This window comes from Melanostigma gelatinosum, assembly GCF_949748355.1.
Source record: "Melanostigma gelatinosum genome assembly, chromosome: 4".
In the NCBI taxonomy this organism is placed as follows: Eukaryota; Metazoa; Chordata; class Actinopteri; order Perciformes; family Zoarcidae; genus Melanostigma; species Melanostigma gelatinosum.
In genome coordinates this window covers 30,534,638-30,559,637 of record NC_136637.1, presented here as the reverse complement: position 1 = coordinate 30,559,637, position 25,000 = coordinate 30,534,638, and the positions used below count along the sequence as shown (strand labels likewise).

At 45.0% G+C, this 25,000-nt stretch overlaps 1 protein-coding gene across 2 annotated transcripts in view; it reads right to left on the bottom strand.

The window, feature by feature from the left end:
* Positions 1–23,985, bottom strand: part of oca2 (oculocutaneous albinism II) — a 41,321-nt gene extending 17,336 nt beyond the window's left edge. Inside the window, exons 1-13 of one of the 2 annotated variants that reach the window (XM_079267986.1) lie at positions 23,863–23,985; positions 20,513–20,746; positions 17,909–17,998; positions 16,821–17,012; positions 14,523–14,580; positions 14,101–14,173; positions 12,897–13,054; positions 12,731–12,813; positions 10,220–10,373; positions 9,004–9,075; positions 7,596–7,661; positions 6,257–6,313; positions 1,673–1,797 (exon numbers count right to left, since the gene is read on the bottom strand). In XM_079267986.1, coding sequence (XP_079124112.1) covers positions 1,673–1,797; positions 6,257–6,313; positions 7,596–7,661; positions 9,004–9,075; positions 10,220–10,373; positions 12,731–12,813; positions 12,897–13,054; positions 14,101–14,173; positions 14,523–14,580; positions 16,821–17,012; positions 17,909–17,998; positions 20,513–20,739 — 1,355 coding nt within the window. In that variant the 5' untranslated portion in view covers positions 20,740–20,746; positions 23,863–23,985. Of the gene's footprint in view, positions 1–1,672; positions 1,798–6,256; positions 6,314–7,595; positions 7,662–9,003; positions 9,076–10,219; positions 10,374–12,730; positions 12,814–12,896; positions 13,055–14,100; positions 14,174–14,522; positions 14,581–16,820; positions 17,013–17,908; positions 17,999–20,512; positions 20,841–23,862 lie in introns of those variants that run through there. The other variant, XM_079267985.1, reaches the window with a different exon arrangement.
* Positions 23,986–25,000: the final 1,015 nt, after the last annotated feature.

Below are 25,000 nucleotides of genomic sequence, written 5' to 3'. Positions count from 1 at the left end.
GAGGGAGAGACAGAGTAGAGACACTAACACTGAGGGAGAGACAGAGTAGAGACACTAACACTGAGGAGGAGACAGAGTAGAGACACTAACACTGAGGGAGAGACAGAGTAGAGACACTAACACTGAGGAGGAGACAGAGTAGAGACACTAACACTGAGGGAGAGACAGAGTAGAGACACTAACACTGAGGAGGAGACAGAGTAGAGACACTAACACTGAGGAGGAGACAGAGTAGAGACACTAACACTGAGGGAGAGACAGAGTAGAGACACTAACACTGAGGAGGAGACAGAGTAGAGACACTAACACTGAGGGAGAGACAGAGTAGAGACACTAACACTGAGGGAGAGACAGAGTAGAGACACTAACACTGAGGGAGAGACAGAGTAGAGACACTAACACTGAGGAGGAGACAGAGTAGAGACACTAACACTGAGGGAGAGACAGAGTAGAGACACTAACACTGAGGAGGAGACAGAGTAGAGACACTAACACTGAGGGAGAGACAGAGTAGAGACACTAACACTGAGGGAGAGACAGAGTAGAGACACTAACACTGAGGAGGAGACAGAGTAGAGACACTAACACTGAGGGAGAGACAGAGTAGAGACACTAACACTGAGGAGGAGACAGAGTAGAGACACTAACACTGAGGGAGAGACAGAGTAGAGACACTAACACTGAGGAGGAGACAGAGTAGAGACACTAACACTGAGGGAGAGACAGAGTAGAGACACTAACACTGAGGAGGAGACAGAGTAGAGACACTAACACTGAGGGAGAGACAGAGTAGAGACACTAACACTGAGGAGGAGACAGAGTAGAGACACTAACACTGAGGAGGAGACAGAGTAGAGACACTAACACTGAGGAGGAGACAGAGTAGAGACACCAACACTGAGGAGGAGACAGAGTAGAGACACTAACACTGAGGGAGAGACAGAGTAGAGACACTAACACTGAGGAGGAGACAGAGTAGAGACACTAACACTGAGGGAGAGACAGAGTAGAGACACTAACACTGAGGAGGAGACAGAGTAGAGACACTAACACTGAGGGAGAGACAGAGTAGAGACACTAACACTGAGGAGGAGACAGAGTAGAGACACTAACACTGAGGGAGAGACAGAGTAGAGACACTAACACTGAGGAGGAGACAGAGTAGAGACACTAACACTGAGGAGGAGACAGAGTAGAGACACTAACACTGAGGATGTGATCTATCAACTGACCATTTGAAACACTCACTACTGAACACGTTATATCTGGTTCGTTTCATATCAAAAACTTCTCATCTCACTCAGCACCACAAAGGAAACAGTTCCCATCGTATCAAACGATCAGTAAATTAATTCATGTTTAACTTTAACAACAGTAAGTGTACTTCAAATGTCTCAATAAGACCTTTGAGTATGAGACACACACTGGATAACTAACTGGTCCCATTGTGTGTGATCTGTCTCTATAACACAGCACATACTGGGAGATGGACCTCTACATGGACCATGAATGTGAGTCTCTCTTCTCAGCATTCAGACACAATATATATATATATTATATATATTAAACATAAGACGGTAAGAAAACATTCAAGCAACACAAACTGAAAGCAGATTAAAAATAAGTTTTGTATCAAATTAACAATAATGTATGAAAAGGAGCTGAAGCTCACCTGATGGTGACCGGAGTGAAAAGCATCATCGTGGTCACGTTGTCCAGAAAAGCAGAGAGAATAGCGGCGATGAGACAGAGGATCATGATCATCGGCCACACTCTGCCTCTGGAGAGCTGGTAGGCCTTCAGAGAGACAACAATGAGAACAATGAGCTGGTAGGCCTTCAGAGAGACAACAATGAGAACAATGGGAACAATGAGCTGGTAGGCCTTCAGAGAGACAACAATGAGAACAATGGGAACAATGAGCTGGTAGGCCTTCAGAGAGACAACAATGAGAACAATGAGCTGGTAGGCCTTCAGAGAGACAACAATGAGAACAATGGGAACAATGAGCTGGTAGGCCTTCAGAGAGACAACAATGGGAACAATGAGAACAATGAGCTGGTAGGCCTTCAGAGAGACAACAATGAGAACAATGCGCTGGTAGGCCTTCAGAGAGACAACAATGAGAACAATGAGCTGGTAGGCCTTCAGAGAGATAACAATGACAACAATGAGCTGGTAGGCCTTCAGAGAGACAACAATGGGAACAATGAGAACAATGCGCTGGTAGGCCTTCAGAGAGACAACAATGAGAACAATGAGCTGGTAGGCCTTCAGAGAGACAACAATGAGAACAATGAGCTGGTAGGCCTTCAGAGAGACAACAATGAGAACAATGCGCTGGTAGGCCTTCAGAGAGACAACAATGGGAACAATGAGAACAATGAGCTGGTAGGCCTTCAGAGAGACAACAATGAGAACAATGAGCTGGTAGGCCTTCAGAGAGACAACAATGAGAACAATGAGCTGGTAGGCCTTCAGAGAGACAACAATGAGAACAATGCGCTGGTAGGCCTTCAGAGAGACAACAATGAGAACAATGCGCTGGTAGGCCTTCAGAGAGACAACAATGAGAACAATGAGCTGGTAGACCTTCAGCGAGACAACAATGGGAACAATGAGAACAATGCGCTGGTAGGCCTTCAGAGAGACAACAATGAGAACAATGAGCTGGTAGGCCTTCAGAGAGACAACAATGAGAACAATGCGCTGGTAGGCCTTCAGAGAGACAACAATGAGAACAATGCGCTGGTAGGCCTTCAGAGAGACAACAATGAGAACAATGAGCTGGTAGGCCTTCAGAGAGACAACAATGAGAACAATGAGCTGGTAGACCTTCAGCGAGACAACAATGGGAACAATGAGAACAATGAGAACAATGCGCTGGTAAGCCTTCAGAGAGACAACAATGGGAACAATGAGAACAATGCACTGGTAGGCCTTCAGAGAGATAACAATGGGAACAATGAGAACAATGAGAACAATGCACTGGTAAGCCTTCAGAGAGACAACAATGGGAACAATGAGAACAATGCACTGGTAGGCCTTCAGAGAGACAACAATGAGAACAATGAGCTGGTAGGCCTTCAGAGAGATAACAATGGGAACAATGAGCTGGTAGGCCTTCAGAGAGACAACAATGAGAACAATGAGCTGGTAGGCCTTCAGAGAGATAACAATGAGAACAATGAGCTGGTAGGCCTTCAGAGAGACAACAATGAGAACAATGAGCTGGTAGACCTTCAGCGAGACAACAATGGGAACAATGAGAACAATGCGCTGGTAAGCCTTCAGAGAGACAACAATGAGAACAATGAGCTGGTAGGCCTTCAGAGAGACAACAATGAGAACAATGCGCTGGTAGGCCTTCAGAGAGACAACAATGAGAACAATGAGCTGGTAGGCCTTCAGAGAGACAACAATGAGAACAATGAGCTGGTAGACCTTCAGCGAGACAACAATGGGAACAATGAGAACAATGAGAACAATGCGCTGGTAAGCCTTCAGAGAGACAACAATGGGAACAATGAGAACAATGCACTGGTAGGCCTTCAGAGAGATAACAATGGGAACAATGAGAACAATGAGAACAATGCGCTGGTAAGCCTTCAGAGAGACAACAATGGGAACAATGAGAACAATGCACTGGTAGGCCTTCAGAGAGACAACAATGAGAACAATGAGCTGGTAGGCCTTCAGAGAGATAACAATGGGAACAATGAGCTGGTAGGCCTTCAGAGAGACAACAATGAGAACAATGAGCTGGTAGGCCTTCAGAGAGATAACAATGAGAACAATGAGCTGGTAGGCCTTCAGAGAGACAACAATGAGAACAATGAGCTGGTAGACCTTCAGCGAGACAACAATGGGAACAATGAGAACAATGAGAACAATGCGCTGGTAAGCCTTCAGAGAGACAACAATGGGAACAATGAGAACAATGAGCTGGTAGGCCTTCAGAGAGACAACAATGAGAACAATGAGCTGGTAGGCCTTCAGAGAGATAACAATGAGAACAATGAGCTGGTAGGCCTTCAGAGAGAGAACAATGAGAACAATGCGCTGGTAGGCCTTCAGAGAGACAACAATGAGAACAATGAGCTGGTAGGCCTTCAGAGAGCCAACAATGAGAACAATGAGCTGGTAGGCCTTCAGAGAGACAACAATGAGAACAATGAGCTGGTAGGCCTTCAGAGAGATAACAATGGGAACAATGAGCTGGTAGGCCTTCAGAGAGATAACAATGAGAACAATGAGCTGGTAGGCCTTCAGAGAGACAACAATGAGAACAATGAGCTGGTAGACCTTCAGCGAGACAACAATGGGAACAATGAGAACAATGCGCTGGTAAGCCTTCAGAGAGACAACAATGGGAACAATGAGAACAATGCACTGGTAGGCCTTCAGAGAGATAACAATGGGAACAATGAGCTGGTAGGCCTTCGGAGAGACAACAATGAGAACAATGATGCAAGTTAGCGACACATGAAGAGAAAGTGTTCCTTCACTTCAGACTTCTGACACTTCTGTGTTTCAGCAGTTTAAAGCATCAAGAATGTCGTAGTGAAACCTCATAGATCAGGACTTGCATGCTTATTTCCATTATGAGCAGAGCAGCACTAGAACTAGTGGATTATGAGACAACGGAGCTCATCCCGACCTCTGGAGCAACACAAACAGACTTTATGGTTGTTCCGCCTCTTTTCTTGCTGTTTTGAGTCTCTGTGGTCATTTCTGTCTCTTTGTAGTCATCCTGAGTCTCTTTGTAGTCATCCTGTGTCTCTTTCAAGTCATTGTGTGTCTCTTTCAAGTCATTGTGTGTCTCTTTGTAGTCATTGTGTGTCTCTTTGTAGTCATTGTGTGTCTCTTTGTAGTCATTGTATGTCTCTTTGTAGTCATTGTGTGTCTCTTTGTAGTCATTGTGTGTTCTTTGAAGTCATTGTGTGTTCTTTGTGATTGATTGTGTGTCTCTTTGAAGTCATTGCGTGTTCTTTGTAGTCATTGTGTGTTCTTTGTGATTGATTGTGTGTCTCTTTGTAGTCATTGTGTGTTCTTTGAAGTCATTGTGTGTTCTTTGTGATTGATTGTGTGTCTCTTTGAAGTCATTGTGTGTTCTTTGTAGTCATTGTGTGTTCTTTGTGATTGATTGTGTGTCTCTTTGTAGTCATTGTGTGTTCTTTGAAGTCATTGTGTGTTCTTTGTGATTGATTGTGTGTCTCTTTGTAGTCATTGTGTGTTCTTTGAAGTCATTGTGTGTTCTTTGTGATTGATTGTGTGTCTCTTTGTAGTCATTGTGTGTTCTTTGAAGTCATTGTGTGTTCTTTGTGATTGATTGTGTGTCTCTTTGAAGTCATTGTGTGTTCTTTGAAGTCATTGTGTGTTCTTTGTGATTGATTGTGTGTCTCTTTGTAGTCATTGTGTGTTCTTTGAAGTCATTGTGTGTTCTTTGTGATTGATTGTGTGTCTTTTTGAAGTCATTGTGTGTTCTTTGTGATTGATTGTGTGTATATCTGTCATCATTGTGTGTCTCTTTGTGCTTGTTTTGTCCCTCTTCATAGTGGTTGTTTTGTCTCTTTGTGGTCATTTTGAATGTCTTCCTGGTTGCTTCATGTCTCTTTGAGTGACATTTTGGACGCGAGGGCCAGATGTGCCGCTGACACATTGAGCCCGGAGCCTTTGACTGTTAGCACCAGAAGAGGTAGAGTACTAAGATTCCAAAAATAACCTTATAATATATATTTACACTCTTTCATGCTAATATAACGTAATATTTTATTATGTGTAGGAAACATGTGGATCTAAGTTAAGAACAACTCTTTAAAGGCGATCGGAGAGCATTACAAATAATATACTGTTCTTCTCTAAATATTGACCAAATGAGCTCATTTCAAAGGCAGCGCTGACCCAGTTTTCTGACCCACGAGTCAAAGCGAGTGTGCTTCTTGTCAGCCCGCTTTAGAGCCGTGCTGCTGAGTCAGCGTGTAAAGAGAGGCATCAGAACCCGTCAGGTCATCTCACGTCACGGAGGTCTTCACAAATCCTGCTCATGATACGTGGAGGTAAAGACTACCCCGTCGTGTGTCGGGGGGGCTAGCTTCAGAAATAGCTCAAAGCTTGTCGCCTTGGAGACGACACTGGAGCGCTTCTGTTCTCTCAGACGTGTCACTCGGCATCCCGGAGGCAAACATGCACACGGTATACACGACCACAGGATCTATAACCCACACCGTCAAAAACATCACTGACAGCAACTCACCTTCACAGCACAGTAATCAAAGAAGCCGGTCTCTGAGAAGATGGCCACCAGCACCATCTGGAACACACAGCACACATTCCTTTCATTTCCCTTTAGAAGAAGGTTATGTCACACTGATATTTCAAAGACGGTGCTCATGTAAGAGGTGGTGGTCAGTAAGAAGAATATCAGGATGTTCTTTTCACTGATACTTTATCATCATACTTGTAACCAGAAAGCAGACTGCAGGTTGTTTTTAGCTTGCAAGTTGATCAGAAATCTACTAACCCAAAGCACATCTCTACTCGCCCCACAACTAGTCTTATCTATAATCGGTAATCAAATATTCTAGAGATGAATTCATTTCTCATCCTGTAACTTCACCCAACTGACCTAATGACCAGGATACTTTAAACACCTGTTTGAGCTGCAGCTGGTAAACTTCAGCTGCGTTTCATGACATGAGTAGTAGATTCACTGCCCTGTGACTCAGCTCTGTACTTTCCCAGCGATCCTTATTTTAGAGCTCTGGTTTTCATTTTTAATCAGTTCGGACGAGTGATAGTTTAGAGAATGTTATAGATGTAAGACGGAGCTGAAAGAAATGTGCGATTCAGAGAAAACGTTGCAATTACAAATCCATCTGTGACTTCAGCACCACGGACAGCACCACATGTTTATCAATACACAGTACAGGCAGACTGACCGTCCCCCCTTTGTCCCCCTTTGTCCCCTCTGTCGTCGTTTGTCCCATTCTGTCCCCCTTTGTCCCCTTTGAAACCACTCGTTGCCCATAACAGCATTACAGCAAAATGAGCCAAAAACACAATCCAAATACTAAGTTTTTGATGGAGACTGCAAGCTTGGTGACAAATCCATAAATGATATAGACTTGACTTTATGTCAAACAGAAACAATTGAGGACATGTACTTTGCATGAAGTGCATTGTAGCACATTGAAATACATGTTTTGGTTTATTTGGAGTATTTTCAGAAAGTCCCTCTGCTGTACTTCTGCTTCTGATGAAAAGCTCCAGCAGCAGCTGTTGACGGTGGAAGTTGTCCAACCATCTGTGGTCGTGCATCCGTATGACGTTTAGATATCGCTGATCTGGCAGAAGGATCTTGTGAGTGAATAATAAGTTGTTGTAGATGTGATGAAGTGTTTAAATCAGTTTAAATCAGTTTAAATCAGTTCTGTAACTTTCAGAGAAAAGATTCAGCAGTTGGGAAGACGTCAGACACAGTGAAGTGAAACTCTTCCAGTCATACAAAATAAACCTTTTCGTAAAACTGTCCAACAGGAGATGTGTTGAGTAAATGAACTCATATATATATCAATATAACTTTAGAGTCTCACCATGCCGAAGAGAAGAGCCAGCGTCTCGTAGTCGATCCACTCGACCACAGTAACCAGACTGGGCCGCTGTGGGAGACACAGAAGAGTTCGTTCCTGTTAGATCCACTCATCTCTATTCGATGTCAGGCAACGTTCTTCTTCTTTTCAGTGCAGAACTAAACTTCCCGACAACCTGAACAGATGTTCTGGTAACTGTGTCTGCTGTAACTGCTGCTGGCCCAGATCCTTCCTCTGGGTGCTATCGCTCTTCTTCTACCGGCGCCATGTTGACTCGTCGCAGCAGGAGCAGCGCAGGTGGAACCTATAAATGTACCCGAAGGTCCCAGTGCGCCGCAAAGGTCCCCTCAAACTGGAACCCGTTATTAACGTTATTAATTACGCCTGGCCTTCTTATTTCTGCAAAGTTGGAACTTTGAAAACAATTTTTCTAGAATATGTTGTTGTTAAAGTGACATCAGCTTCTTTACAGACATCACTTTATTGTTACTTAAAATCAGATTTATTATTAGGAAATCAAAGCTTTTGATGCGTTTGTGAACACAGAAGAATGACAAACACCAAAACTATAAAGTCCTCTGAAACAACAGTTAACAGCATCCTGAGCTCTGTTCATCAGCATCCTGAGCTCTGTTCATCATCATCATCCTGAGCTCTGTTCATCAGCATCCTGAGCTCTGTTCATCATCATCCTGAGCTCTGTTCATCAGCATCCTGAGCTCTGTTCATCAGCATCCTGAGCTCTGTTCATCAGCATCCTGAGCTCTGTTCATCATCATCATCCTGAGCTCTGTTCATCATCATCATCATCCTGAGCTCTGTTCATCAGCATCCTGAGCTCTGTTCATCAGCATCCTGAGCTCTGTTCATCAGCATCCTGAGCTCTGTTCATCATCATCATCCTGAGCTCTGTTCATCAGCATCCTGAGCTCTGTTCATCATCATCCTGAGCTCTGTTCATCAGCATCCTGAGCTCTGTTCAGCAGCATCCTGAGCTCTGTTCATCAGCATCATCCTGAGCTCTGTTCATCAGCATCCTGAAGCATCGTTCATGTTAGAAGCACACCAGCTCAGAGGACGTGAAGAGACATTTTCACACTTCATTATTGTGTCACTTTGTTCAGACGACCAGATTTTTAATACAAAATGATTAACTCGGGAAGTTTAATGGTGATATCTAAAATAGTTACCCCATTCACTAAAATCAGAAGAACTCCCAAACTCTGGACATGGGATTATCCGAGGAGCACCTGAATGCACCTTAACTCTATCGCTAACTGTCCTTATTGTTCGCTATAATTGCCGGCTGGATTTCCAACTCATATGTTGTGTAAAATAGAGAGTTTGTATCAGCGAGTAGCTTCTGTATTTGTGTTGCAGCCGACTATAGCAGAAAAGTGAAGAGACTCACATCACCGATGACGGCCAGAGCGGCTAAAGCTGCCAGAGAACCCAACATGGCCGCCAGAGTACGATGCACAATCTGAAAGATCCAAAAGATTCATCATGAACACCACGTTAGAAACTCCTCTCAACCAAAGAATGCTGCATTTTGTGGTGTATTGGATTAGAGTGCATGCTTCATCTGTCATTAAATAATCCTGCATCTCAAACTGTCATTTAAAGAGACGTTCTCCAAACGCTGCAGCAGCTCTGAGACGTGTGATTCTGGAGCTGCAGTAACATAAAGGTGAGCGCGTTGCATCACTTTTCTTCTGTCTGAATATGAAGAAATGCAGAAGTTAAAGGTGATATTACAGACGGCTCCATGACCCTCCAGCTCATGCATGATGCATCCTCATCACTAGAAGCTGCAGCCTGTGATAAGCACGGCCGCGTTACCAGACGTCAGAGCTGCTGCCGGTATCACGCCTCGTATGTTGACGGATGACGGAGTGAGAGAGTTTCCTTTAAGAGTTAAAGGAAACACGAGGAGAGTCGTTGACACACAGACGGACATTTTAGTGTTGAAGTTATAAAGTGACAGCTTGAAGACTTTCATTGAAATGCATGTCTGTTAAGAGGTAACACAATGAGGACTGAGCCTCTGGCCCACTGATGAAAGGGTTGCAATCTTCATATATTTGCAGTGTTACAAAAATATATATATATAAATATATATATATTTATTATCTCATGTTCTCATTGCACATCTACTGTGTTCCTCAGTTGCTCTGCTTCCAGTGCAGCTTGTTTTAAGCAGAGCTTTTATCCAATCAGATCTCACCTCTGTGTCTCTAGGTAGAACAGAGCCCGAGGCCTGCAGACTCTCAGGTGAATCCATGTGCAGTTTAAGTGAATGGGGACGATATTGTTGATTGTCACAGTGTTCACCCAATCAGATCTTTAGTTTGACATGTTGGGTGTATTCTTTGACATGTCAGAGCATTCTGGGTAGTCTGCTACAAGTACGTCAACATTAACGTGCGCTGTGATTGGTCCGTGGGCTAGCGTGACTGTTGTGAAGCTGAAGCAGAACTTAGTATTAGTAGTAAGAGTTCAAGTTGAACGATATGTAAGAAGTTATGACATCTTTTGCGTTCTGCTTGGCATAGCTTCTTCAAAGGGAACATTCTAAATCCAACTGGACTGAAATCTTAAGCGATGCCTCCGAAAGTGAAGTTTACCTCAAAGATGATGAGAACGTAGACTCCGGTCAGGATGATTCCAGCGATGCCCACCTGCGTCTCCACGTTGACGTAGAGTGACTGGTGGGTCATGGAGAGCGGCACCACCTCATCCTCCTGCAGGAAGGCCTGGACCGTGATGACGATGGGGTCACTGTGAGGGAGACGAAGGCAGACACAATCACCTGCATGTACTTCAGTCAGAGATCCATTAAACATGGGCAGGAACCGGGAAGCTTTGTTATGTTGGAGTCTGGCAGTGGAGACAAAGTCCAAGAAAACAGCAGCACATACGCAACAACAATGGGACATATATGATGTTATGTGGCGTAAATTGACAGATTGCAAATTAATCAAAAATAACTGTTAATAAACAATTTCAGTGACGCAGCCTGCAGAGAAGCTTGGGAAGAAATGGACTTAAAGGATCTCTCTGGATGTACGGACGCATTCTCTAATAATATCTGAGTGTATGTAAGTAATTAATCAACTACAAAAATATGACACAAAGAAACTACAAAGAGGCATAAAACGACTACAAAGACACATAAAACGACTACAAAGAGACATAACGCAACTGAAGTCAGAGCTGAGCAGCTGCTGAATGAAACATGAAAGAAAAGGTGTAAACAGCTACAACGAGACACAGAGAAGCTACAATGAGACATAGAACAGCTACAACGAGACATAGAACAGCTACAACGAGACAGAACAGCTACAACGAGACACAGAGAAGCTACAACGAGACACAGAGAAGCTACAACGAGACACAAAACAACTACAACGAGACATAGAACAGCTACAACGAGACACAGAGAAGCTACAACGAGACATAGAACAGCTACAACGTGACAGAACAGCTACAACGAGACAGAACAGCTACAACGAGACACAGAGAAGCTACAACGAGACACAGAGAAGCTACAACGAGACATAGAACAGCTACAACGAGACAGAACAGCTACAACGAGACACAGAGAAGCTACAACGAGACACAAAACAACTACAACGAGACATAGAACAGCTACAACGAGACACAGAGAAGCTACAACGAGACATAGAACAGCTACAACGAGACAGAACAGCTACAACGAGACACAGAGAAGCTACAATGAGACACAGAGAAGCTACAACGAGACACAAAACAACTACAACGAGACACAGAACAGCTACAACGAGACACAGAGAAGCTACAACAAGACACAAAACAACTACAACAAGACATAGAACAGCTACAACGAGACACAGAGAAGCTACAACGAGACATAGAACAGCTACAACGAGACACAGAGAAGCTACAACGAGACATAGAACAGCTACAACGTGACAGAACAGCTACAACGAGACACAGAGAAGCTACAACGAGACACAGAGAAGCTACAACGAGACACAAAACAACTACGAGACACAAAACAACTACAACGAGACATAGAACAGCTACAACGAGACACAGAGAAGCTACAACGAGACATAGAACAGCTACAACGAGACAGAACAGCTACAACGAGACACAGAGAAGCTACAACGAGACACAAAACAACTACAACGAGACACAGAACAGCTACAACGAGACACAGAGAAGCTACAACAAGACACAAAACAACTACAACGAGACATAGAACAGCTACAACGAGACACAGAGAAGCTACAACGAGACATAGAACAGCTACAACGAGACACAGAGAAGCTACAACGAGACATAGAACAGCTACAACGTGACAGAACAGCTACAACGAGACAGAACAGCTACAACGAGACAGAACAGCTACAACGAGACACAGAGAAGCTACAACGAGACACAGAACAGCTACAACGAGACAGAACAGCTATAACGAGACACAGAGAAGCTACAACAAGACACAAAACAACTACAACGAGACATAGAACAGCTACAACGAGACATAGAACAGCTACAACGAGACAGAACAGCTACAACGAGACACAGAGAAGCTACAACGAGACACAGAGAAGCTACAACGAGACACAGAGAAGCTACAACGAGACACAAAACAACTACAACGAGACACAGAGAAGCTACAACGAGACACAGAGAAGCTACATCAAGACACAAAACAACTACAACGAGACACAGAACAGCTACAACGAGACACAGAGAAGCTACAACGAGACACAGAGAAGCTACAACGAGACACAGAGAAGCTACAACGAGACACAAAACAACTACAACGAGACACAGAGAAGCTACAACGAGACACCGAGAAGCTACATCAAGACACAAAACAACTACAACGAGACACAGAACAGCTACAACGAGACACAGAGAAGCTACATCAAGACACAAAACAACTACAACGAGACACAGAACAGCTACGAGACAGAACAGCTACACCGAGACACAGAACAACTACAACGAGACACAAAACAGCTACAACAAGACACAGAACTACTACAAAGAGGCTCAAAACCACAGAGAGACACAAAGAAACGACAAAGAGACATAAAACGACTACAAAAATACACAAAACAATAAGAAAGAGAAAATGAAAATACCTGCTGAGCATCTCAAATGTTTTGGTCAACACTATCTGGTCACTTCGTTCACCGTGCAGAGGAATGGTCCAGTTATAGATCACCTGATCACACACAGCAGAAGATCAATGAGTTGGTTGACGATGACGATGATGATGACGATGATGATGACGATGACGACGCTCACCTGCTGAGACCTCCTCCTCCGCTGTCCCGACGGCTCGATCTGCTCCACCTGGACCAGGATATAGTCCTGGTTGTCGAGGTCCACCTTCCCTTTGGTGAAGGGCCCCCCCACCTGCAGCTTCAGCAGAGCGTTGTCTCTGAAGTCCGTCAGGTTCATGGCTGAGGGACGAAGACGGTCAAGAGAAAGATCTGCAGCAGCTGAGTGTGTGTTTGTGTTCCTGAGAGTTCACCAAATATCTTCTTCTATTGGAAGTGAAGACGAGCAGAAGAGGCAGCCGGACCAGGTTCTGCTGTCTGGAGGGTTCCTCAGGACTTCAGCTGTCTCTGACCTCAGGCCTCATTCTGCTTCTATCTGTTGGAATGTGGATTCATTTCAGATGTTTCACGTTTCTTTGTGCTCGTCTTGTATCGGTCTTCAGTCATTTAGCATCTCGTTCTTTGTTTGTGCGTCTTCGGAGTCGTTTTGTGTGACATGAAGTTCTTTTGTGTCTTTTCTGGATGTTTTACATATTTTTAGTCGTTATACATCTTGTGTGGTTTTGTATTTATTTGTGACACATTTTCAGATGTTTCACGTTTCTATGTGGTCGTCTTCAGTTTCTTTGAAGTCATTTTGGGTAATTTTTAGTAGTTTTGCATCAATTTTAATGAATTGTGCATCTCATGTGATTTTGCAACTCTTTGGACGCTCTGTGCTTCTGCGTGGTTGTTTTGTGTCTCTTTATAACCATTTTGGGTCTTTTGTAGTCGTTTCACGTCTATTTCTAGTCATTTTAAGTGTCGTAGTCATTTTGGATCCACTTTTAGTCATTTCACATCTATTGTAAGTCATTTTCAGAGTCCTTGTAATCATTTTTAGTCCTTTGAAGTTGTTTTGTGTCTCTTTTGTGGACGTTTTGCATCAACTATTAGTCGTTGTCTATCTCCTTGTAGTCATGTTGGGTTGTTTGAAGTCGTTTATTGTATGTTTGTGGTCATTTCACGTCTCTTTTTGATCGTTTTGTGTCTTTTTTTCGACAACATTTTGTTAGTCAGACGTCCTGACCTCCCGGGTCTGTACCCGTCTGGCCCCTCCGTGGTTCCCCTTCGCTCCTTGTTAAAGGCCTGCTGTGTCTCTTGCAGAGCTCTTTTCTGATTCTAATTTTAGAACACATCATGAAATAAAAATGTGGAGCGGCGACGATGGAAGCCGTCGGAAAAGATACAGAAAGAGCCTGTTGAGGAGACGGCCAACATCCTCCAGGGGTTGTCTCGGTCTGGATACATGCTGAAGAAGAGCTGAAAGCACAACACAGTCATCAGTCAGCAGAGACGCCGAGGAGCAAGGAACCATGGGAAACATGCAGCCACACATTCATTTATCTGTTATTTTCTGCTTTTTTCATGTTGGAATAAAGGTTAAATATTTAACGGTAAAGTAGTAATACGTGTTTGATAACTAAATGTTTTTGCATTAAATCATTCTGGGATGTTTGCTGACATTGATTGATGTGGCTCAGCCCTACAGAGAACATGTTCCTGCTAGAACATGTTCCACCAGCTCCACTGGAGATTTATTTTATCATACGTTAATTATCCGGTTGTTTCTTTGTGTTATTGAACCAAAGGTTGTTAGAGGAACACTCACACTGCAGAGGACGACCAGAGTGAACATTGTGGCAATTTTGGAGACTCTGAAGCAGCATCTGAAACAACAGAAGAAGAAAAAGTCAGAATGAAAAAAAACAGAGTTCAGTTTAACAATAAAAATCATTCCAGTGGTTTCCAACCTGACATGAAACTATCGTAAATATTACCAGTGTAGGAAATAATATAATAATTACCATTACACAATGCCTCATCTGCATCGTGTGAAACATCTGCATCATATGAAACATCTGCATCGTGTGAGACGTCTGCATCGTATGAAACATCTGCATCGTATGAAACGTCTGCATCGTATGAAACGTCTGCATCATATGAAACATCTGCATCGTGTGAAACATCTGCATCATGTGAGACATTGCATCGTGTGAGACGTCTGCATCGTATGAAACATCTGTATCGTATGAAACATCTGCATCGTATGAAACATCTGCATCGTGTGAAACATCTGCATCATATGAAACATCTGCATCGTGTGAAACATCTGCATCATATGAAACATCTGCATCGTGTGCGACGTCTGCATCGTATGAAACATCTGCATCATGTGAGACGTCTGCATCGTATAAAACGTCTGCATCGTATGAAACATCTGCATCGTACGAAACATCTGCATCGTACAAAACGTCTGCATCGTATGAAACATCTGCATCGTGTGAGACGTCTGCATCGCATGAAACATCTGCATCGTGTGAAACATCTGCATCATATGAAACATCTGCATCGTGTGAGACGTCTGCATCGCATGAAACGTCTGCATCGCATGAAACATCTGCATCGTATGAAACATCTGCATCGCGTGAGACATCTGCATCGCATGAAACATCTGCATCGTATGAAACATCTGCATCGTATGAAACGTCTGCATCGTATGAAACATCTGCATCATATGAAACGTCTGCATCGTATGAAACGTCTGCATCGTATGAAACGTCTGCATCGTATGAAACGTCTGCATCGTATGAAACATCTGCATCGTATGAAACGTCTGCATCGTATGAAACATCTCCATCGTATGAGACATCTGCATCATATGAAACATCTGCATCGTGTGAAACATCTGCATCATATGAAACATCTGCATCACGTGAGACATCTGCATCGCATGAAACGTCTGCATCATATGAAACATCTGCATCGTATAAAACGTCTGCATCGTATGAAACGTCTGCATCTTGTGAGATGTCTGCATCGTATAAAACGTCTGCATCGTATGAAACATCTGCATCGTGTGAGACGTCTACATCGTATGAAACATCTGCATCGTATGAAACATCTTCATCTTGTGAGACGTCTGCATCGTATAAAACGTCTGCATCGTATGAAACATCTGCATCGTGTGAGACGTCTGCATCGTATGAAACATCTGCATCGTATGAAACATTTGCATCGATTAAAACATCTGCATCGTATAAAACACCTGCATCGTCTGAAACATCTGCATCGTATAAAACATCTGCATCATGTGAGACGTCTGCATCGTATAAAACATCTGCATCGTATGAAACATATGCATTGTGTGAAACATCTGCATCGTGTGAAACATCTGCATCATGTGAGACATCTGCATCGTGTGAAACATCTGCATCGTATGAAACATCTGCATCATGTGAAACATCTGCATCGTATGAAACGTATGAAACATCTGTATCATGTGAAACATCTGCATCGTATGAAACATCTGCATCATGTGAAACATCTGCATCGTATGAAACATCTGCATCGTATGAAACATCTGCATCATGTGAAACATCTGCATCATGTGAAACATCTGCATCGTGTGAAACATCTGCATCGTGTGAAACATCTGCATCGTGTGAAACATCTGCATCGTATGAAACGTATGAAACATCTGCATCGTGTGAAACATCTGCATCATATGAAATATCTGCATTGTATGAAACATCTGCATCGTATGAAACATCTGCATCATGTGAAACATCTGCATCATGTGAAACATCTGCATCGTATGAAACCTCTGCATCGTATAAAACATCTGCATCGTATGAAACATCTGCATCATGTGAAGCATCTGCATCGTGTGAAGCATCTGCATCATATGAAACATCTACATCATGTGAAACATCTGCATCGTATGAAGCATCTGCATCGTATGAAACGTATGAAACATCTGCATCATGTGAAACATCTGCATCATGTGAAACATCTGCATCATATGAAACATCTGCATCGTGTGAAACATCTGCATCATGTAAAACATCTGCATCATGTGAAACATCTGCATCATGTGAAACATCTGTTTACGGCTTCCTGCTCTCACCTCATGCTGCTGGTGAGTCTAAAGCTGAGGTTCTGGTTCTCCAGAGAGTCGCTCTTCTCCGACGGGCTGGACCGCGACAGACTGGAGACCTCGCTGCCCAGCCGGTACCTCCTCTCCAGGTCCGGGGAGCCGCTGTCCCACAGCTCCTCCCCCCCGACGAAGCCGGGGTCGTGTAAGGTCATGTAGGTCACGCTGTAGAAACAAAGACTCAGACGTGAAGCACGACATCAGGACGCCAGATGTGGAGCTGAGCTCTAATACACGAACATCCCATCATCACAATGTCAGTACGGGATGTTCACCGAGTTACAATCATGTTATTACAAGTGGAGACATTTTATTCTATGAATGTCATTCTGCCTAACATGAGATATGATGAATAAACGTCCAGTAGAGATGAGATGCTCACCAGGTTATGAACCACAGCTGAGAAATAATGAGATTGTGTAAAATGAATTGTGATATTTTAGGAAACGATTATAACTCCGATTGTTATGAAATGATGACAGGTTCACATTGACTTCTCTTCTTTTTACTTTTAATGATGATACTTGCAATCTTTTTGTTTTGTTCTTTTTCAATATTGTTCATTTTTACCACTTCAGGTCTCTGAAATATACTCAAACTAACAGTTTATTCTCTGATCAATTTATGACTTCTGATCAGTTTTTCCTCCATAACTCGTCTTCTGTCAGACGAGAGGAAATAAAACGTTTATTTTACTTCTTTGTCTGTTTACGTCTGTAGATTTTATTATGTAAGTTACATCACATAATGCCTCATTTGCATATTTAAACATAACATTTCATAAAACTTGTAATACATTAAATACTGCTCTTAATGTGAGTGATGAAGTGGTGAAGTTTCATGCTGATATCTATGAGGTCATGTTTGACTCTCTTCACCTGTAGAGTCTCTAAATGTCTGTAAGTCAAGAAAATAAAATAAAGTTTTTCTATGTTTTGTAATCATAATGAATTGAAATATGACACAAGTGATTGTCTTGTAAATATTGGACGCTATTCCTCGTCTCTACATCAGATATTGAGTTGTTGGGGCTCCGTGCGGATCGATACTCTGAAACAAACCTGTCGTCCTGCGAGCGGCTCAGCAGAGGAGATCTCTCGGTGAGGTTGGCGGAGTTACTCTTCCCTCTGAGAATGTTCACCACGCTGAAGCTGAGACACCAAGAAAGAGACAAGTAGTGACCGGTTCAAGTCGGAGCTTTGTGAACTTTGACCTCCAGCCGGCAGTCACGGTTTAAGGAGCGTTGTGACCAGAGAGGAGAGCAGCTGACTCCACAGCTGAGATCATTACAGTCTGCTGACATCAGGCTGCTGCAGGAGTCTTCTGAGGCGCACACGCACGTACACACACGCGCACGCTCACACACGCACGCACATGCACACACACGCACGCACATGCACACACACGCCGACACAGACACACGCACGCGCAGACGGGGTCAGATCAGTCTCAATAATTGCAAATGCACGCAGAACGATTCACAAATACATTCCAATGCACAAATAAATAAACAATTAATATGAATGTAAAACAAAAATCACAAATATATTTCTGCATGTGTGTGTATTTCTGTGTGGATGTTTTCGATCTGTTTGTGGATTTGAATGCATTTGTTTGTGGGTTTTTGAGATTCTGCTGATGTGGCTGGATTCGCAAATACCAATCACATGAGCGCAGCGATAACGATGAAGTGGAATTAGTCCTAAAACCAGACGAGTCGGCATTATTTCACTTCCTGTGTCTGGTCTCAAAGTCAGAATGTTTGTTCATGTGTTTTCGTTGAGAAGTCTGAGTTGTGAGTTGAACGGCAGCTTCACACATCAGAGAGTTGATCAGTGAAGATCAGCTGATGAACTGAACTTCCTGCTGCTTTCATTCCTGCAGCAGTTTATTGTAAATAAAACAAAAACACGAATCCACGATTATTCATTCCATAAATCTCTGTCAGCTCATTTCTTTTGGCAACAGAAGCGACGTCACGGGACTCGTCATGGAACAGAAACGCGAGCCACTGAGCCAGAACAACAGAAGAACAAAGCTCCACCGTCGGCTCATCAACAGCAGCCAGCTCCTCCTCTGTGAAGCATTGTGGGTAAATGAGTGTAATCCTGTGCGGTCGGCTGCTTCCGTCGATGAACAGCACGTCATCTGAATCCTCTTCTGGAAAGAGATCGACGGCTCGTCTGCGACATCGAGTCCAGACGGAAAGCTGCGAGGGCCGATCCATGTGATCAACATCCACCAACGGACACCAGCTGGTGTTCTCATTGCTCCCGATTACTCCTCTTACATATGAATAATTACTGTTTCATGTTCTACGTCTGCTCATTAGTGACAGGAAGTTCTGTTTGTTTTCTTTCCTGACTTGATTATTGAGGTTTTCCTTATGTGACAAAAGCTGCAGCCTTTTCTTGGCCACTGGGGGGCAGCAGACACATTATCCAACGCTGTCGCCTAAAGATGACGTTCCCAGACAAATAAACTGCATTCTTCATCGAGTATCGAGGGAAACGCGTTTTCTGTCAGATTACTGTCGTAGTTTTAAATTGAAACAAAACAAAAATGCAACAAAACTCCAAAGTGAGGATGAGGAGTTTGTTCGTTCGGATTAGAGAAGCACGAGTCCATTTTCCATTTCAGTAAAGTACCGTGAAAGAGTTAACGGCGTCAGCGTGAGACAACGTTGGACATGAACTGCTCCTCCTGCTGAACGTTCGTTTGACCGTTTCATTGAAACGTGTTTGTGACGCGTCAAAACTGAATCTGTGAGAAAATCCGTTTCCCTCAAAGTGTGAATGAGTCGGTGCTCTGGTTGCATGTGAAGATGCTTCTAACGTGAGCAGCCTGTGTTTCTATCTCCTCACGCGCTGAACAGCAGCTTCCAGTGGGAGACGAGTTTCTGGCCACTTGATGGATGCGAGTCCAGTATTTTCTCCTCTTTAGCTGCAAAATGCTCCACTCGTTCAGCTGCTCGTCGCTCACTGTGTCTGTTGGTCATGTGATGCTGGCCGGCAGCGAGAGCGAACCCAAACAGGAAGTAGCCGTCTGAAAAACCAAAACAATCAGCTGAAAGAGGCCAAAACGCTGTGAAGAAGGGAGAGAACAATCTTCTGTGGGTTTGTCTCGTCATGTGACCCATTGTTATGATCTAAATATCGATTAAAGCTGTTTGATGGACATGATGACGGCTCGTACTGCAGATGAAGATCTCACACATTCTCATATTATCTCAACATATTCTATGTATTCTATGTATCTTATGTATTCTATGTATCTTATGTATTCTATGTATCTTATGTATTCTATGTATTCTATGTATTCTATGTATTCTATGTATCTTATGTACGTCACTGAGGGAGACTCAGCAGACTCACATATTCGTGCATTATCTGCTGTTCATTCCTGTTTCAGGGACGTTTGCTGCAAACTACACAAACAGCAGATTTATTAGTTTTACACTTTGTGTTGTAATTGTTATTGTCCATATGTTTATGTGCTTTTCTTATTCTTCTGTTGTAATCTTTACTGAAACTCGGGCACAAGGACTTCCTTCAGGATGAATAAACACACAGCTCGTCTGTGAACTCGACCAATCGAGAGCCGGCAGAGCGTCTCTCCCCAGCGCCGCTCGTGAACAATCACCCAAAGGACGGACGGCTTCCTACCCGGCCTCCTGTCGCACCGGCACCGAGCCCCCGGCGTGGATGAAGCACCGTCCCGAGGACAGAGCGGCCGACCGCTGCAGCTTCTGGGCGTCGCTGCTCTCCGAGATGTCCCGCAGCAGACGCAGCTCCCCAAAGTTCCCGGCGACGTCCTCCGGTGACCGCAGGCTGTTCCGGTCCTGGGCCGACGGCTGCGACATCTCCATCTCGCTTTTGTTCTCCAGATACATGCCGAGGCTGACGGAGGAGAGAAGCACGTTCATAATCAGGAGAAACCTCAAAGTCAACATGCAAACCGGCTGGAACCGGTTTCTGGTTCCTTCTGGGCCTCTTGGAGGCAGTGGAACAGAACACCGTCATATCATCACCGGTCAGGTTGAACATGTCAGCTTATGTACTCATCCAGCTGTTTACTCCGGAGGATATCGTCTCTTTAGCTCCTTAACTTTCCTGTTGTCACCAGCTTCATGGAGCCTCATGGAGCTTCATGGAGCCTCATGGAGCCTCATGCAGCTTCATGCAGCCTCATGGAGCCTCATGCAGCTTCATGGAGCCTCATGGAGCCTCATGCAGCTTCATGCAGCCTCATGGAGCCTCATGCAGCCTCATGGAGCTTCATGGAGCCTCATGCAGCCTCATGCAGCCTCATGGAGCCTCATGCAGCCTCATGCAGCCTCATGGAGCTTCATGGAGCCTCATGCAGCCTCATGCAGCCTCATGCAGCCTCATGCAGCCTCATGGAGCCTCATGCAGCCTCATGCAGCCTCATGGAGCCTCATGCAGCCTCATGGAGCCTCATGCAGCCTCATGCAGCCTCATGCAGCCTCATGGAGCCTCATGCAGCCTCATGGAGCTTCATGGAGCCTCATGCAGCCTCATGCAGCCTCATGGAGCCTCATGCAGCTTCATGGAGCCTCATGGAGCCTCATGGAGCCTCATGCAGCTTCATGGAGCCTCATGGAGCTTCATGGAGCCTCATGGAGCTTCATGGAGCCTCATGGAGCCTCATGCAGCTTCATGGAGCCTCATGGAGCTTCATGGAGCCTCATGGAGCTTCATGGAGCCTCATGGAGCCTCATGCAGCTTCATGGAGCCTCATGGAGCCTCATGGAGCTTCATGGAGCCTCATGGAGCCTCATGGAGCCTCATGCAGCTTCATGGAGCCTCATGCAGCCTCATGGAGCTTCATGGAGCCTCATGCAGCCTCATGCAGCCTCATGCAGCCTCATGCAGCCTCATGCAGCCTCATGCAGCCTCATGCAGCCTCATGGAGCCTCATGCAGCCTCATGCAGCCTCATGCAGCCTCATGGAGCCTCATGCAGCCTCATGGAGCCTCATGCAGCCTCATGCAGCCTCATGGAGCTTCATGGAGCCTCATGCAGCCTCATGCAGCCTCATGGAGCCTCATGCAGCTTCATGGAGCCTCATGGAGCCTCATGGAGCCTCATGCAGCTTCATGGAGCCTCATGGAGCTTCATGGAGCCTCATGGAGCTTCATGGAGCCTCATGGAGCTTCATGGAGCCTCATGGAGCCTCATGGAGCCTCATGCAGCTTCATGGAGCCTCATGGAGCCTCATGCAGCTTCATGGAGCCTCATGGAGCTCCATGAGCCTCATGGAGCCTCATGAAGCTCCATGAGCCTCATGGAGCTTCATGGAGCCTCATGGAGCCTCATGGAGCTTCATGGAGCCTCATGGAGCCTCATGGAGCTTCATGGAGCCTCATGTAGCTTCATGGAGCCTCATGGAGCCTCATGGAGCTTCATGGAGCCTCATGTAGCTTCATGGAGCTTCATGGAGCTCCATGAGCCTCATGAAGCTCCATGAGCCTCATGGAGCTTCATGGAGCCTCATGGAGCCTCATGGAGCTTCATGGAGCCTCATGGAGCCTCATGGAGCTTCATGGAGCTTCATGGAGCCTCATGGAGATTCATGGAGCCTCATGGAGCTTCATGGAGCCTCATGGAGCCTCATGAAGCTTCATGGAGCTTCATGGAGCCTCATGGAGCTTCATGGAGCTTCATGGAGCTTCATGGAGCCTCATGGAGCTTCATGGAGCTTCATGGAGCCTCATGGAGATTCATGGAGCCTCATGGAGCTTCATGGAGCCTCATGAAGCTTGATTCGGACGTCTTCCTGCTGCCACTGATGCTACGAGAGCCGTGAGAGTCAACCAAAACCAAAACCAAGAGCTGAAAGACGCCAAAACAGTAAATAAACTACAAAAGGAGGCAGTCTGAGAGAGTCATGTGATCCACTGGCAACGTGGGAATAGTGAAGAAAGCTGCTTTAAAGTTACAAGAGAGAATCTTTAATTTTCTTAAATAAACTTCAACTTAAAAACTCAAAACGATCAAAATGACTTTTATAACTTCATCACCTTCAAACACAGACTCATTGACTGAAACACTGATGCTGCTCTCAGGACTCTGCTGCTGAGGTTGTTGAGACTTTAGTGTTTTAAAGGTTCAGATTCACTAAAGTCCAACACAAGCTCAGCAGCAGAGCAGCAGCTCCTGTCCTGAGAGGTAGAGTCAGTGTGAGTGAATGAGTCTGGTGTGTTTGTAGCCGTAACGTCTGCTTTCCTCTCGCTGGCGAACGAGCAACAAGGAGCTCCGTCTCCTCCGGTGGAGCTGAAGGCCACGAGGACGCGTTCACAGAGTCTCTTCAACGTAAAGACTTTGCGCGTTAACTCAGAGCCTCAGTGCACTCGACCAGCCGGGTGATTCACGACGCCCAGAATGCACTGCAGCGTGAGGTCAGCGGATGAGGTCAGCCACGGCAGACAGACATGTGGTCCTCGCATCACAAAGGCAGGCGGCATGAGCTCCACGGGATTACCGCTCACGTGAAGAGGCTACAGGAACTCGTGAGGGCTGAGCCGGCTGATAATCCCTCTGAGCAGCGAGACCTGGTCCCGTGAGGAGCCGGTACCTCGAGAACTGATCCTCCTAACGACCTGCAGGCCACACGCCTCACAGCACAGGATGATGTGATCCTTTTAATGGAACATCTTCATTCACTCCGGCAGCTTTTACAGCTGCCGGAGTGAAAGAAGCTACAGACCCTCAGTGCCTCACGATGATCTCTCACAGACTCGCTGCTCTCTGAACTCCTCACGCTTCCTTCACAGCGTTGACCAGTCGGGACGGATTACATGAGATGATTACTGTTCATAATCACGGGAAACACGGCGCTCCACCGCGTATGGCCGGTGAGCGACGTGTATTCTAAACGTGCTTTGAGTTCAGAATATTCCTACAAGTCCATTCAGTCTGCAGCGTTACGATCATAATGATTGACGACTAACAGGACGTAGAGGAAGACACGGAGTGAAAGTGATGAGACCTACCGGTAGAGGTGTGCTCGATGATGAGGATGAAGATGATGAAGATCCAACAATCAAAATCACCAGTTAAAAAAAACAGGCAGACAATCTGATGCTGGACTGTGATGAAGACGAGGGAGGTGTTTCTTCTCCTCTTCGTGGAGGAGCTGAGTGGAGGAGTGCCACAGTGTTCTCTGCAGTAACAGCAGATAAACGTTTCTCCTCCTCCTTACAACCAAACCCCCCCCCCCTCCCCCCAACACCAAACCCATCCTCCACACAAAACCAGTTTCTTCATCTCAATAAATAAATACAATTATGGGCCGATACTGAAGTGATATTTGGATAATTGAATTTAAATGTACTGGACTCAGAAGTTAATATTAATTCTTATTTAAATGTGAAATGGTGGCTTATGTTCTTATGATTAGAGATGGATGTAGATTATAGTGAGCGAGCTGTCAAATACACCCCTCCCCCCCCCTCTGAGCATCAGCCACCTAAGGGTGTCGAAAGGTCAGACGGGCTTCAAGCCACAAGCCTCAGGACCACACGCTGATTCAGCACATTTTCTTGCTTTTTTTTTTTTATTCCCCCAAAAATTAGCTTTTGAATCAGAATGTTTTCTGAAGCGACCACCAACTCAGGTTTTTATCTTCCAAAAGCAAAGAAGATAAATGTGGGGGGGCTATCTGTAATCGTCTTAGACATTGACCTTTGACCCAACACAAGTGAGCAGGTCAGGGCTCCACGAGGAGCCAGTGAGCAGAGAGGACAACGTCCCCCATTGAGGAGGAGTCACCTGATCCGGACTCCCTGGAGACGCTGGTCTGTGGGCGAGAGCAGCGAGATCACATGGACGGTGAGGGGGGGGGAGAGAGAGAGAGAGAGAGAGAGAGAGAGAGAGAGAGAGAGAGAGAGAGAGAGAGAGAGAGAGAGAGAGATCACATGGACGGTGAGGGGAGAGAGAGAAAGAGAGAGAGAGAGAGAGATCACATGGACGGTGAGAGAGAGAGAGAGAGAGAGAGATCACATGGATGGTGAGGAGAGAGAGAGAGAGAGAGAGAGAGAGAGAGATCACATGGACGGTGAGGGGAGAGAGAGAAAGAGAGAGAGAGAGAGAGATCACATGGACGGTGAGAGAGAGAGAGAGAGAGAGAGA